At 41.6% G+C, this 14381-nt stretch overlaps 1 protein-coding gene and 1 long non-coding RNA gene across 5 annotated transcripts in view; one reads left to right on the top strand and one right to left on the bottom strand.

Annotated features, from left to right (window-relative positions):
• The window catches only part of slc16a2 (solute carrier family 16 member 2), a 55776-nt gene that overhangs the window by 4973 nt on the left and 36422 nt on the right, over positions 1 to 14381 (top strand). For 3 of the 4 annotated variants that reach the window (XM_061786938.1, XM_061786937.1, XM_061786936.1), the window contains exon 3: positions 4801 to 5249. In XM_061786938.1, coding sequence (XP_061642922.1) covers positions 4835 to 5249 — 415 coding nt within the window. In that variant the 5' untranslated portion in view covers positions 4801 to 4834. Of the gene's footprint in view, positions 1 to 4800; positions 5250 to 14381 lie in introns of those variants that run through there. The other variant, XM_061786939.1, reaches the window with a different exon arrangement.
• On the bottom strand, positions 3975 to 4915 carry LOC133484432 (uncharacterized). Its single transcript, XR_009790394.1, has 3 exons — positions 4776 to 4915; positions 4401 to 4566; positions 3975 to 4320 (listed from the first exon to the last, which is right to left on the bottom strand). It is a non-coding gene; the product is annotated as an uncharacterized LOC133484432 (long non-coding RNA).

The raw sequence follows: 14381 nt of genomic DNA, 5'->3' as shown, positions 1-14381 counted from the left end.
GTCATGGGAGTGCTGGAGCCTATCCCAGCTATCTTCGAGCGAGAGGCGGGGTACGCCCTGAACTGGTCGCCAGCCAATCGCAGGGCACATACAGTATAAACAAACAACCATTCACACCTAAGGACAATTTAGAGTCCTCAATTAACCTACCACGCATGTTTTTGGGATGTGGGAGGAAACCGGAGTACCCGGAGAACATGCAAACTCCATACAGGCGAGGCCAGATTTGAACCCCGGTCCTCAGAACTGTGAGGCAGATGTGCTAACCAGTCGTCGACCTTTTTTAAAAATTTCATTTGGAAAAAGATTCATATTCCTGCCCATTTTAAGGAAACACAACCTTTTGCACAAAGGCAGAAGCTAGAACATGCTAATCAACTGTAAATTGAGAGCAGTGGATATGCCTATTTTGGGAAAGAGCATGAATCATTTGGATGTGTAACTTCTTGCCAAAGTATAACAAATAATGAAAATTTTATTGTTTATATCGCTTAACAACATCTTCTGCCTCTAATGGGAAAAGTTAAGGCTTAGTTACAAACATCAGTGAACTAATCAGACCTTAAAGAAACGTCAGTAGAAAGCAGAAATATATATGAATATACGAAATGGTCTGAGGTGTACGAACATGATGTGAATCACACGCTGTAGCTTTGCAGTTACCAAATGTCAACATGTCTTCACAACATTGGGAGCGTTACGGTATAGTCATGCCTCCAGTGGTATAGAATCTACAGCTGATATAGAAAGTGAACACACCCTAATGCAAAAAAATGTGACCAAGAACAAATTATTTAAACTAAACAACAACAAAAAACGATTCCACCTAATCTGTACAACTGAGGAAACAAATCTGTTTGGAGAAGCAACGTAAAAAGGTGCAATAAGATGACAATGAATTTTATGTGACTGTGCATTGAAGCTGTTTAGGTAGCTCCCAAAAGCCCAACAACTCAATCTGACATTTTCTGTTACAGTATTGTCTCACAGGAACAAAGCCAATAAAGCTGATAAATAGCGCCAGTTAAACCACATTTAATGGAATGCAGCTATGATTCATGTACTCTATTGGACAATATTTATGGTGTATATAACAAAATATAATAAATTCTGTATTTTAATGTTGTTAATATTTTCCTTTGCGGATGTTTTGTGTGGGGGAAAAAAGAAACGTATTAAAATATCCAGCATTTTTTTTTACCCTTAAAGTACAAAAAGCATGAATAAAATCTATCTGTGTTTATGGACGTTAACATTATATACATTGACATATATATATATATTTTTAATGAACCAGGAGCTAGTTTCTTGGACTCTTGAGCTTGAGCAAAACCTTATACAGAGTTGCAGCACCTCTTAGTGGTAAATGCCTGTTACTGTTTAATGCAATAATCGATTCAAACAGCACAGTGCATTCTCGTGAATTAACGACAGAATGAAACAGTACACAGAAAACTTCAGATTACAAAATAGTGACCTAAATTCATTACTAAATGCCTTTACTGGGAACTAACGACATTAAGCAAATGTGACTGTTCCGATACAACTTTTGCAGGATTTTTTTGTTAATGTTCACATGGTTGAAAACACATTGGTCATTGTTCCTGCCCACAGATAATCTATTCCACTTCCCAACTGTTCATAAAGATGGGGAGAGAGGGCGGGGGTCTTTTGTTTCAAAATTGGTCGGTTGACCTACTTTTTTTTTTTTTCAAGAGCAGCGACACGATCAAGCCATTTTTAAACCTTTGTTTTTCGCGTTTTTACATGACTGCTATCACAGGCAAATGGGAGTAAATAAGAAGAATTCAGTCGTGGGTGTTTTAACATAACTAGTAAACAACTGGGATGACAGCAACATGAAATGTATGTTTACAAATGCTTGCTCCAACTAGTACAATATTTTAGTTACTAGCTAAGAAGCTCACGTGTGTGGAGAAGCCACGCAAGCTAGCTAGCTTGGAATCCGTCGAGACACGTTCGTGCTTGATCGTAAATCCGAAAGGAGCCGAAGTGGCATTGCTGAGCACGCTCGCACTCAGCCCAGCCATTGGTCCCAACCGTCAGTCTGTCTGCCAGCTATCGATCCGATACCACGTCATAACGGGTGGTAGTGGTGATGTAGACACCGATACCATTTTTTTTGGTTTTAAATACCGAAATGAATTTGCTCAACCGAATGAATGCTAACAAAACCTTGAAGTGGTCTTCTCCCTGTTTCCCTGTGCATTGTAAATGAGATAAAAACCAGGAAGTCATTTGAGCACAGTTTATTTAGTAAATAGAAAATATGGTATTATCATAATAAAAGTTTTACTTCACTTCCTATATTGTAAATGTAGCAAATATACAGTATTCCTTTCACAGTTAATGCACAAGTATATTATATATAGTATTCAATGTAGGCGGCATGGTGGACGACTGGTTAGCACATCTGCCTCACAGTTCTGAGGATCCGGGTTGAAATCCGGCCTCGCCTGTGTGGAGTTTGCATGTTCTCCCCATGCCTGTGTGGGTTTTCTCCAGGTACTCCAGTTTCCTCCCAAAAACACGCATGGTAGGTTCATTGGAAACTTTAAATTGCCCGTAGGTGTGAATGTGAGTGTGAATGGTTGTTTGTTTCTATGTGCCCTGCGATTGGCTAGTGACCAGTTCAGGGTATACCCCGCCTCTCGCTCAGAGTCAGCTGGGACAGGCTCCAGCATGCCCGGATAAGCGGTATGGGAAAAACATATGTAAAAAAAAAAAAAAATCATAATAATTATACCGGCATTACTACATTACCTTTATTGCTCAATGACTGTGTTTTTTATGTCTTTATGTCTCAAACGTATTCTCTGGCGTGGCTGCAACTCCTGCAGACAAATTCCTTGGGTGTTTTTTACATACTTGGCAAATAAAGATGATTCTGATTCTGAAAATGGATGGATGGATGGTATTCAATTTAATAACATGTTATGTGAGGTAAATGCATTAAATTAATGTTTATGTGCCATTTAATCTGTACATTCATCCAGGTCCGTTTATTCTATTTGGTGAGAGGCGAAATGACAAAGACAACCACAAGAGTCCAGTTGCGATCGATTAAATGCTCTAAAAATAGCCAGCGGCACTTTAAAGTTTGGCATATAAACTAATGTGGAGGATGAATAAAATATTACTTTCACAACTATTATCTGGCACAGTTACGGACTGGTTAGAACATCTGCCTCACAGTTCTGGGGGTTCAAGGTTTGAATCCAGGCTCCAGCCTTCCTGTGTGGAGTTTGCATGTTCTCCCTGTGACTGTGTGTTAGTTTTTTCTGGAAACTTCAGCTTCCTCCCACATTCCATAAACATGCACCCCAATCAGCAAATTTACGTTGCACCGACGTTGGCCCGTCATCAAAATTTCCATCGCCCTGATGTTGCATGGAGAATGTTTCCTCATTGGCCATATGTCGCCCAGACGCCGGTATTTAATCAAAAATTACCTCCTAACCAGACACTCCTGAGTCACTAACAGGTGGTACAACATCAAAACAAAAGAGGGGGAGCAAAGTGTGTCTGCTCTGCACTGCGATCACTCCGTGTGGCATTTAAGTTGTAGGTAGCGGTGACTCGTAGGCTTGGGCCGGTTACTGGTTTTGAGGTATACCGCGGTTTTAAAAAGTCACCGTTTCCAAACTGCTAAAACTTTCCATTTGCGGTATGAGCTGTTTTTCTTTTTTTTTCAGTCATCAGTGCATGCATGCAAAGTGACACGACCCCTTCCCCTCCCATTGTTGGTATGAGCAGTCAGTAAGGGTAGCCTACTACGCCTTGGTCGATTTAAGGATATCACATTTACGACAGTGCCACCTCTTTGACAAATTCAAGATAACCTTATTATATAACTATAATGCTGTCTAAAGTGTTTACTCACAAGAGGGAGAAGAGCTGAGAAATAAGTAGCCTACTTTTACTGTTGTTACTACATTTTGATTTTATGTTGTAAAAATGTTTTTTTTAATGATTTTTTTATTTTTTTTAATTTACCCAAACATTTCAAAATAATACACGTCAGCGATGTAATTGCAATTTCCGTGTTACCGCGAACTCGCAGCATTTTTGCTAAACATCTCATCAGAATCCGATACAGGCCCCTGCTAAGAGTGAAGAGTCAGTAGCAACACACAAACGCCGTCAGCTAAGTTACTTCTTTGCCAAAATCGCAGTAAGCGCATACAGCGGGAAACAGGAAGTGAAGTATTGATCTGATGACGTCGATGTCTAGCAGCGTCCGCGCTGAAGTCGGTATCGATATTGTCGACGTTTGTCTCGACCCGCCCACCGCGTCTGCTGCCAGGAAAGGAAAGGAGGGCTTGAGTTCTACCCGCGGCGGTGTGTGCACGGGACGAGGCAGCCTGTGGAATACTCACAAGAATTAGTCAAATTTCATCGGAACAGTTTGTCCTTGCGTTGTTGTGGGGGGGACAAAGTGGTGCCGAGGCCGGGACGAGGTGCTCGCATGCGGTCGCAGGTTGGCGGTCCGGTGGGTTCTTTGGTGAGCGAGGAAGCCAGCGAAAGTAAACGCCGTCTCTCATTCTGTTAAGACGTTTAAAAGCAATGAACACCACAGCGGCGACTTCATTTCTGGACACACACGTGAAATCTGTCAGAATGACGCATGTTCGCCGGCGGTTTTATTGATTGACGGCCAGCCCGTGAGCAGCGCGTAGAGAGCTTGTCGGCCACTATGTTTTGAAAGCGAGCCAATCACATCTGCTATTCAAATCCACGCTTATGTCACTGACCTATATCTCATGTACGTGCGCCAAGAGCCCGCAGTCACCTCAACGCTAGGCCAGGCAGCATGGGGACGAACGGGCTAGACGATCAGGCGCAGCCGTCTCGCGGGGTGTCCGCGAAGGAGCAGTCGGCCGCGGGTCTCCCGGACGAGCAGGGCGATGGTGCCCAAGAGTCGGGGTGGAAGAAGGATGAACATTCAGCGGAGAGCGAGCGTCCACTCCCCCAGGAAGACAGCACCGTGCAAGTGATCGAGACTGGGTGCAAGCCAATCTCGTTCCCGGCTCTCGAAACTGACGCGGCAGAGAGCCGCGGCGGAGGATTCGTGCCGCCCGAAGGAGGTTTTGGCTGGCTGGTGGTTTTGGCAGCCACCTGGTGCAATGGGTCCATTTTCGGTATTCAGAACTCTTTTGGCATCCTGCACATGATGTTGGTGAGGGAGCATGCAGACCCCGAGGACAAGACGTCTCAGTTCAAAGTGGGTAAGTAAGATGCATGCATTTATGCAAAGTGTACACTATATCACCTGTCTGACGAGAGATGGAGGTCGCCCTGCAGTTTATGTGCGTCTGCCACGATAATCATACAACAGTGGTAACTGACGCATGTCACCTGCTAGTGAAAACAGCTTGGCATTTTTCTGGATCATTTCATCACGGCAAACCAACCACTTGCCTCTTGTTTTGGTCTTGGAGAAGGTTGATATTTAACAATTACTGTATTATTATTGTAGTTGTAAAGTGATCTATATGACTAATCAGAACACTTGCTATATCAACTTAACCTCATCATCCAGGTTCTGCAAATCGAGTAAACTTTAATTGAGTTTGTGTTTTCCATTGAAAGGCAGCATTGAATGGACTGTGTTCTGTTTCCTAAGTAGGGACCAAATACGAGGTTTGTCAGAAAACATCCAAGATGAATGTGACAAAAGATATAATAACAATAATAATAATAATATTCATTCAGGCACGGTGGCTGACTGGTTAGCACATCTGCCTCAAAGTTCCGAGGACCGAGGTTCAAATCCCAGCCCCACCTGTGTGGAGTTTGCATGTTCTCCCCGTGCCCGCGTGGGGTTTTCTCCGGGCAATCCGGTTTCCTCCCACATGCCAAAAACATGCCTGGTAGGCTGATCGAAGACTCTAAATTGCCCGTAGGTGTGAATGTGAGTGTGAATGGTTGTGTTTCTATGTGTCCTGAGATTGGCTGGCCATCGGTTCAGGGTGTAACCCGCCTCCCGCCCGAAGATAGCTGGGATAGGCTCCAACACGCCCGCGACCCAAGTGAGGAGAAGCGATAAAAAGAAAATGGATGTATTGATGATGATGATGATGATAATAATAATAATAATAATAATAATATTATTCATTCCTTCATTTGCCATAGTGCTTATCCTCACAAGGGTCGTGGACGTGCTAGAGCTTATCCCAGCTAACTCCGGGCGAGAGGCGGGGTACACCCTGAACTGGTCGCCAGCCAATTGCAGGGCACATACAAACAAACAACCACTCTCACTCAGATTCACACCTGCGGGCAATTTAGAGTTTTCAATTAACCTACCCTGCATGTTTTTGGGATGTGGGAGGAAACTGGAGTATCCGGACAAAACCCACACAGGCACGGGGAGAACATACAAACTCCACACAGGCGAGGTCGGATTTGAACCCGGGTCGTCAGAACAGTGATATTCTTTTCGGCCAGGAACTGTAAGATGCTTAGGGCATTGTGAGCATCCGCGTGTGATTAAGCTGCCACGAGTAGTCCTGCTACAACTCTGGCCTATTCTCGTGCACTGAACGAAGCAAATGGTGCAGGATCTCTTTGTACACGTGCTATTTGATCGTCTGGCCCTGGAGCAACAAATCCCAGTAGCCCATAATAATAACTCATAATAACTACCCCCCTAGTTACATCATCAATTAACTGTGGCTAACAATTTTTTTTTGAAAGCTGAGTTAATTTTCACCGAGCACACCTTAGCCTGATTACCTCCAACCCTGTTCAATCAAGAAATCACTTAAATAGTATCTAAAAAAAAAAAAAAAAAAGCTGAAATGAAATTCCACAATTCAAATCAATTCAAGAACAGTACAATGGACAAAAAAGTATTTAGTCATCCACCAATTGTGCAAGTTCTCACACTTAAAAAGACAAGAGAGGCCGGTAATTTTCATCATAGGTGTACCTCACCTATGAGAGAAACAATGAGATAAAGAAAACAGAAAATCACATTGTCTGATTTAAAAAGCAACTTATGGTAGAAAGTGAGTATTTGGTCACCTACAAACAAGCAAGATTTCTGGCTCTCACAGACCTGTAACTTCTTCTTTAAGAGGCTCCTCTGTCCTCCACTCGTTACCTGTATTAATGGCACCTGTTTGAATTTATCAGGATAAAAGACACCTGTCCACAACCCCAGTCACACTCCAAACTCTACCATGCCCAAGACCAAAGAACTGTCAAAGGACACCAGAAACAAAATTGTCGACCTGCACCAGACTGGAAAGACTTAATTTGCAATAGGTAAGGAGCTTGGTGTGAAGAAATCAACTGTGACCAATTATTAGAAAATGGAAGACATAAAAGACAACTGATAATCTCCCTCGATCTGGGGTTCCACGCAAGAACTCACCCCGTGGGGTCAAAATGATCACAAGAACGGTGAGCAAAAATCCCAGAACCACACGGGGGGACCTAGTGAATGAGCTGCAGAGAACTGCGACCAAAGTAACAAAGGCTACCATCAGTAATACATTACGACGCCAGAGTCTCAAATTCTGTAGTGCCAGACGTGTTGCCCTGCTTAAGCCAGTACATGTCCAGGCCCGTCTGAAGTTTGCTACAGAGCATTTGGATGATCCAGAAAAGGATTGGGAGAATTCCATATGGTCAGATGAAACCAAAATGGAACATTTTGGTAAAAACTAGACTTTACACTGAATTGATCGGTCTGATATTTAGCATTTTACGCTGATCGGCTTTAATGTCATAATTCGCATATCGGATCAATAACGTCATTGATCGGCCCCGCAAAAGACATTAAGTCCACGTCGCCGCGTGCACAGTATATTTGAATCCAATAGCTAGTTTATTTTTAGCATTGTTGCATGTCTTTTGACGTAGTACTGTAAATATCTGACGGCCAATGAAGTTATTTAAAAAAAAAAACGTCTACGGTGTGGGACAGACAACACGTCGGAGACAGGCAACACGTAATGCCTGGCCGGATCAAACTACACGACAAATTTGCTCTTTCACGATTGCACTGTCAGACTACTGCAATAAAATCTTCTATTCCGATACCACCGCATCCCTTTGTTTACAATCATTGGGCTTTATCTTGTCAACTCAAATGCGACCGGATACACTCGTTACCGTGGCGACGACAACAAGAGTGGAGCGAGCCGGCTCGACTGTATTATAAAGACAAAATGGTGAAAAAAGTGTGTTGGTCACCGGTGCTCAGGACAGCAGAGGACGTTCGTTTAAGGCTTACTTGAGGTATGTTCACATACTTTAAATACAATATGACTCACAAGCAAGCAATAAAATGTTATGTAGCCTAGCAAGCTACGGTTGTATGTAAACATCCCGCCGTTCTGTCGAATCATGCTCTAAAGTTTCGGTGTGGGTGAAGTAATTTAATTAAAAATAAAGTAATTTAATTGCAGTAAGTTAGCACCCATTATTTCTGTCATATAATGTTTATTTGACCTGACTGATTAGAATACATGATCTGACTAGAGCAGTCATTTCCAACCTTTATGGAGCCAAGGAACATACTTTACAATTGTAAAATCTCACGGCACACCAACAAACTAAAATGTCACAAAATGTCACAAAAAGTGGGTACATTAATTACTGTATTTACTTCCATCTAATAGAAGACCATTCATTTTTTCTATCTGTCACTATGCAGCACTGGCATAAATAGAGGAACAAAGATAGATTATTTATTGTAAATATAATGTTTTGAGCAATTATGTACACAAGTATATACAGTAAATGAACAGGTCATTTAAATAGACACATTCCTCCATCTTGATCGGACCAGTGATCGGTTATCGTTTTTTTAAACTCGCTGATTTGTGAACGGCCCCATAAATCCTGATCTTGTAAAGCCGAGTAAAAACAACTCAACTTGTCGTGTTTGGAGGAGAAAGAATGCTGAGTTGCATCCACAGAACACCATACCTACTGTGAAGCATGGGGGTGGAATAAATAATTTAAAAATCAGACTGTGATTTTCTGGATTATTTTTTTTCTCATTTTGTCTCTCATAGGTGGGGTTTACCTATGATGAAAATTACAGGCCTCTCTCATCTTTTAAGTGGGAGAACTTGCACAATTGGTGGCTGACTGAATAATTTTTTTCCTCCACTGTAACTGACAACTCACAGTCTGGAAAGGGTTATAAAGCCATTTCTAATTCTTTAGAACTCCCGTGAACCATGTCGAGAGCCATCCTCCAGAAACTATGCAAAAATATAAGAATTTGAGAAGGGTCCATTACTTTTTCACGGAACTGTATACTCCGGGGCGATTACACCGAAGGGGTAAATTTGTATTTTGAAATATATCCAAATAAATCCTTTTGTGCCACCAGTCCTGGAACATTTCTGACAGACCTTGCACATTGTCCAAAGTGGGAAGAATGTTGGAGTATAATAATTATTGCCCAAATGCATTCATAATTACTTAATATTTCTCATAGTTTTTCCTCACATTGCTCCCTGTAAGAATTAGGCGGGAAAAGGCTTGGCAGGATGTGACTGCTTTATGCAGGAAATAAATCCTCTAAAAGTTTGTGATAATTAGATTTCCAGGAATTGACTTTAGTTGAGTTGAGTTCTTCAGAGGCTGAAACCTGCCTCCACCGGAATCACACCATTGTTTGCCCCTCTGTTTCCCTTTATTTTTCTGGGTTATATAACAGGCTATTGCTAATGTTGATACGTTTCTCACACAGAATCAAGGAATCCCATTATCCTTTCAAGGAATTTATGAATTTGTAAATTAAGTTCACAACATAAGACTCCTAGGATCTGCTCTTTGAATTTGTTCTGGACAGGATCCATAGTCACAAGTAAAGGTTCAGGTCAAGATGTGGGAAGGGATTAAAGGGGAGGGAAACACAAACCTTTTTTGGGCAAGAATATATTTTATGTGCCCCCACTAGTCTAAGCACGGGATTCTGATTAAGACTAGATTCTTGGAATAATAATTAAACAGACAAATTCATCAATTTTCACCATTCCTAGGGGGCAGCCATGTTGGGCAATATTGCCCTCGCTGTTGACTGAAATTAACATCACAAATGCCCTCGCAGTTGCATTGCAACTGTCACGTGACCAAATCCAGAAAGTAATGCTGGATGAAAGGGTGCTGACTGACGTTCCTGATCGAAAGCTAATCGGCCACTGCAGTGTCTGCATCAGAGCGAGTCCAATGGGCGGGCATTGGTTGGCGCGTGGGGGAGCACATTTTAACGCTCCAAAAATGCACACACACACACACACACTTATTAAAGCCTTGCCATGGTGGCACGCGCACAGATCCTTTGATGATCTGAATATTTGCTGATAACTCAATATGTTTTGTGTTTTTCGAGGCTAATCTTTCTGACAACTTTGGTTGAAATCCAAATTGTACAACTTCAGTGTATTCGACTTCAGAGCTTCCACTGTGTTACATTTTTGGCTTTTTGGGGCTGCTGCAGCTGTTATATTTTGAACAATGAGTGGGTGGGCTTTTTATTACTTGCAGGTGGTTTCTCAATAATTACACAATGGAAAGTGGAATGGAGGTTTAATTCCTAATGTCCTAACTAAAACAAAAGCCCAGCAATGTCAAGGTGTGAACTCAGTTTTACTTTGCTCTGTCAAACGCAACACTGATGGAAGCCACACTGGCTTTCTCCTACAATCCAAACCACATGCATTTTAGGTTAATTTAAACACTCTAAATTTCCCATAGGTATAAATGAGAGTGTGAATGGTTGTTTGTCTGTACCGTATGTGCCATGTGATTGACCGGCGACAAGTCCAAGGTGTACCCTGCCTCTCACCCAAAGCCAGCCTGGATAAGCTCCAGCTCACCCGTGACCCTAATGATGACAAGCGCTATAGGAAATGGATGGATGTTAATGTGGGAACGAAGCGATTAGATGAATCTGATTTCAAACATTCCCTGTCAAGCAGGGGAGTAGGCTAGCTAGGGGAGTCGAAAAACAAAAATGGTGTAAAAGATTGGCAATCTTTAAATTCCGTCAGCATTGGTAAAGTTAAAAAACGACACTATTATTTCCCTGTTTATAAGGTGCTGCTCTTTAGCTGAGAAATGTCAGCCGCCCTGCCCAAGACCTGCTAAAGCCAGTTCATGTGGTCTCTCTGGAATGTGCTTATGTACCAAATCTTTTGTCTTGTACCTCAGGCTATTACTGTAGCAATAAATGCAAGACTGTTGTTATGACAATGTCTGTATACAGGTTGTTGTGTGAATGGAAGAATAATGCACTCAGGTTGGAAAGCATTTTGGGTTTTGTTTGCATTCAACTACTAAAATATACGAACAAAGTCAGTGATTAGTTAATCTTTGTGAATGTTTTCTGTGGTTCGAAGTTCAGGATCAAGATCATTGCCAAGGATTAGCCTATCATGTCATGTTCCGACCATTATTCTTGTCTCTTCAAAGAGTGTAACATCTTCGTTTGTCATTTGAATTCTTATTCGTAGTGAGTTGCAACTCAAGATGTCAAAATATTTGACCACAACTAAATTTGTGCATATACAGTACTTAAAAAAATAAAGTAGTACTGTTTTACTTCTAGCACATGCATCATTATATACATATTATACAACCCCAATTCCAATGAAGTTGGGACGTTGTGTTAAACAAATAAAAACAGAATACAATGATTTGCAAATCATGTTCAACCTATATTTAATTGAATACACTACAAAGACAAGATATTTCATGTTCAAACTGATAAACTTTATTGTTTTTTAGCAAATAATCATTAGCTGCAACACGTTCCAAAAAAGCTGGGACAGGGTCATGTTTACCAGTGTGTTACATCACCTTTTCTTTTAACAACATTCAATAAACTAATTGTTGAAGCTTTGTAGGTGGAATTCATCCCCATTCTTGCTTGATGTACAGCTTCAGCTGTTCAACAGTCCGAGATCTCCATTGTCGTATTTTACGCTTCATAATGCGCCACACATTTTCAATGGGAGACAGGTCTGGACTGCAGGCAGCTCCAGTCTAGTACCCGCACTCTTTTACTATGAAGCCACGCTGTTGTAACACGTGCAGAATGTCGTTTGGCATTGTCTTGCTGAAATAAGCAGGGACGTCCATGAAAAAGACTTTGCTTGGATGGCAGCATATGTTTCTCCGAAACCTGTATGTACCTTTCAGCATTAAAGGTGCCTTCACAGATGTGTAAGTTACCCATGCCATTGGCACTAACACACCCCCATACCTTCACAGATGCTGGCTTTTGAACTTCGCGTCCATAACAGTCCGGATGGTTCTTTTCCTCTTTGGCCCAGAGGACACAAAGTCCACAATTTCCAAAAACAATTTGAAATGTGGACTCGTCGGACCACAGAACACACTTCCACTTTTCACAATTCAGGGAAGCTCCTTTTATACCCAATCATGGCACCCACCTGTTCCCAGTTAGCCTGTTCACCTGTGGGATGTTCCAAACAGGTGTTTGATGAGCATTCCTCAACTTTCTCAGTCTTTTTTGCCACCTTTCCCAGCTTTTTTGGAACGTGTTGCAGCCATAAAATTCTAAGTTAATGATTATTTGCTAAAAACAATAAAGTTGATCACTTTGAACATTAAATATGTTGTCTTTGTAGTGTATTCAATATAGGTTGAACATGATTTGCAAATCATTGTATTTTGTTTTTCTTTGTTTAACACAATGTCCCAACTTCATTGGAATTGGGGTTGTACCTACATTTCAAACATTAGGGGTTCTGTCTTATTTTTGAACTAATTTAAGGCACTTTGTGTTTCTGCTTGCTTCAGGGCTTATTCAGGATTTTGGCTTGGGAATGGAGTTTCAGTTAAGTCTCTAACCTCTGCCCCTGACTTCATTCCTTGCATCATACATAACATTGTGTGTGGCAGGAGAGTACGTTCCTGCCACACACAATGTTACATGCACAACCACCTTGGGGTTTAAGGTTTGCATTTATATAATTGTGTGACTTAATTGAGTCACATCTAAAATACATGATTACATTTTTCTAAATTTGACCTGGAGATGGTTTTGTCTTCTGTATATCTCTATTTGATACCCTTATTTCATTGCTGTGTTACAAGGATTGGACGGCCTTGTTCTTGATATCCAGGCTGAATTAGGACAGCTGTAACCCTAAATTATTTTTGACTACTTACACGTAGAACCAGTTCCAACTATGTACTCTCACAGACATGACATTGTCAGTGTAGAAATATAGTATCAGGACAACTACTGTGACATGTGTTTGTCTTGGTTTCATAATAGGTCACACAATGTTTACCAGAGGACCAGAATCTCATTTGTGGTGGTGGGTATCCGGCGGCTGGGCGGGGTTTTTGGAGGGAAGGGCGGGGGTTAAAGTTAAGTGAACACTTACCGAATAACATCATAAATTTAAATATTTTTATAAAAAAAAAATACAATCACTCATAAATAAATAAATAAAATTAAATAAAAGGAATTAATATAAAATGTAAACTCAAACACTTACTGGACTCTACACAAACTTTTCCATTGACACTGGAGCATGCATGATGTACAGTGGGTACGGAACGTATTCAGGCCACCTTAAATATTTCACTCTGTTTTATTGGAGCCATTTGCGAAAATCATTTAAGTTCATTTTTTTCCTCATTAATGTACACACAGCACCCCATATCGACAGAAAAAAACGGAATTGTTGAAATGTTTGCAGATTTATTAAAAAAGAAAAAATGAAATATCACGCAGCTGTAAGTATTCAGACCCTTTGCTGTGACACTCATATATTTAACTCGAGTGCTGTCCATTTCTTCTGATCATCCTTAAAATGGTTCTACACCTTGATTAGAGTCCAGCTGTGTTTGATTGTACTGACTGGACTTGATTAGGAAAGCCACACACCTGTCTATATAAGACCTTACAGCTCACAGTGCATGTCAGAGCAAATGAGAATCATGAGGTCTAAGGAACTGCCTGAAGAGCTCAGACAGAATTGTGGCAAGGCGCAGATCTGGCCAAGGTTACAAAAAAAATTCTGCCGCACTTCAGGTTCCTAAGAGCACAGTGGCCTCCATAATCCTTAAACGGAAGACGTTTGGGACCACCAGAACCCTTCCTAGAGCTGGCCTTCCGGCCAAACTGAGCATTCGGGGGAGAAAAGCCTTGGTGAGAGAGGGGAAGAAGAATCCAAAGACCACTGTGGCTGAGCTCCAGAGATGCAGTCGGGAGATGGGAGAAAGTTCTAGAAAGTCAACCATCACTGCAGCCCTCCACCAGTCGGGGCTTTATGGCAGAGTGACCCGATGGATGCGTCTCCTCAGTGCAAGACACATGAAAGCCCGCATGGAGTTTGCTAAAAAAACATCTG

Source organism: Phyllopteryx taeniolatus, chromosome 10 (genome assembly GCF_024500385.1).
Source record: "Phyllopteryx taeniolatus isolate TA_2022b chromosome 10, UOR_Ptae_1.2, whole genome shotgun sequence".
NCBI lineage: Eukaryota > Metazoa > Chordata > Actinopteri > Syngnathiformes > Syngnathidae > Phyllopteryx > Phyllopteryx taeniolatus.
Note: the sequence above shows the minus strand (reverse complement) of the source record. Positions and strands in the feature narration are given on the sequence as shown.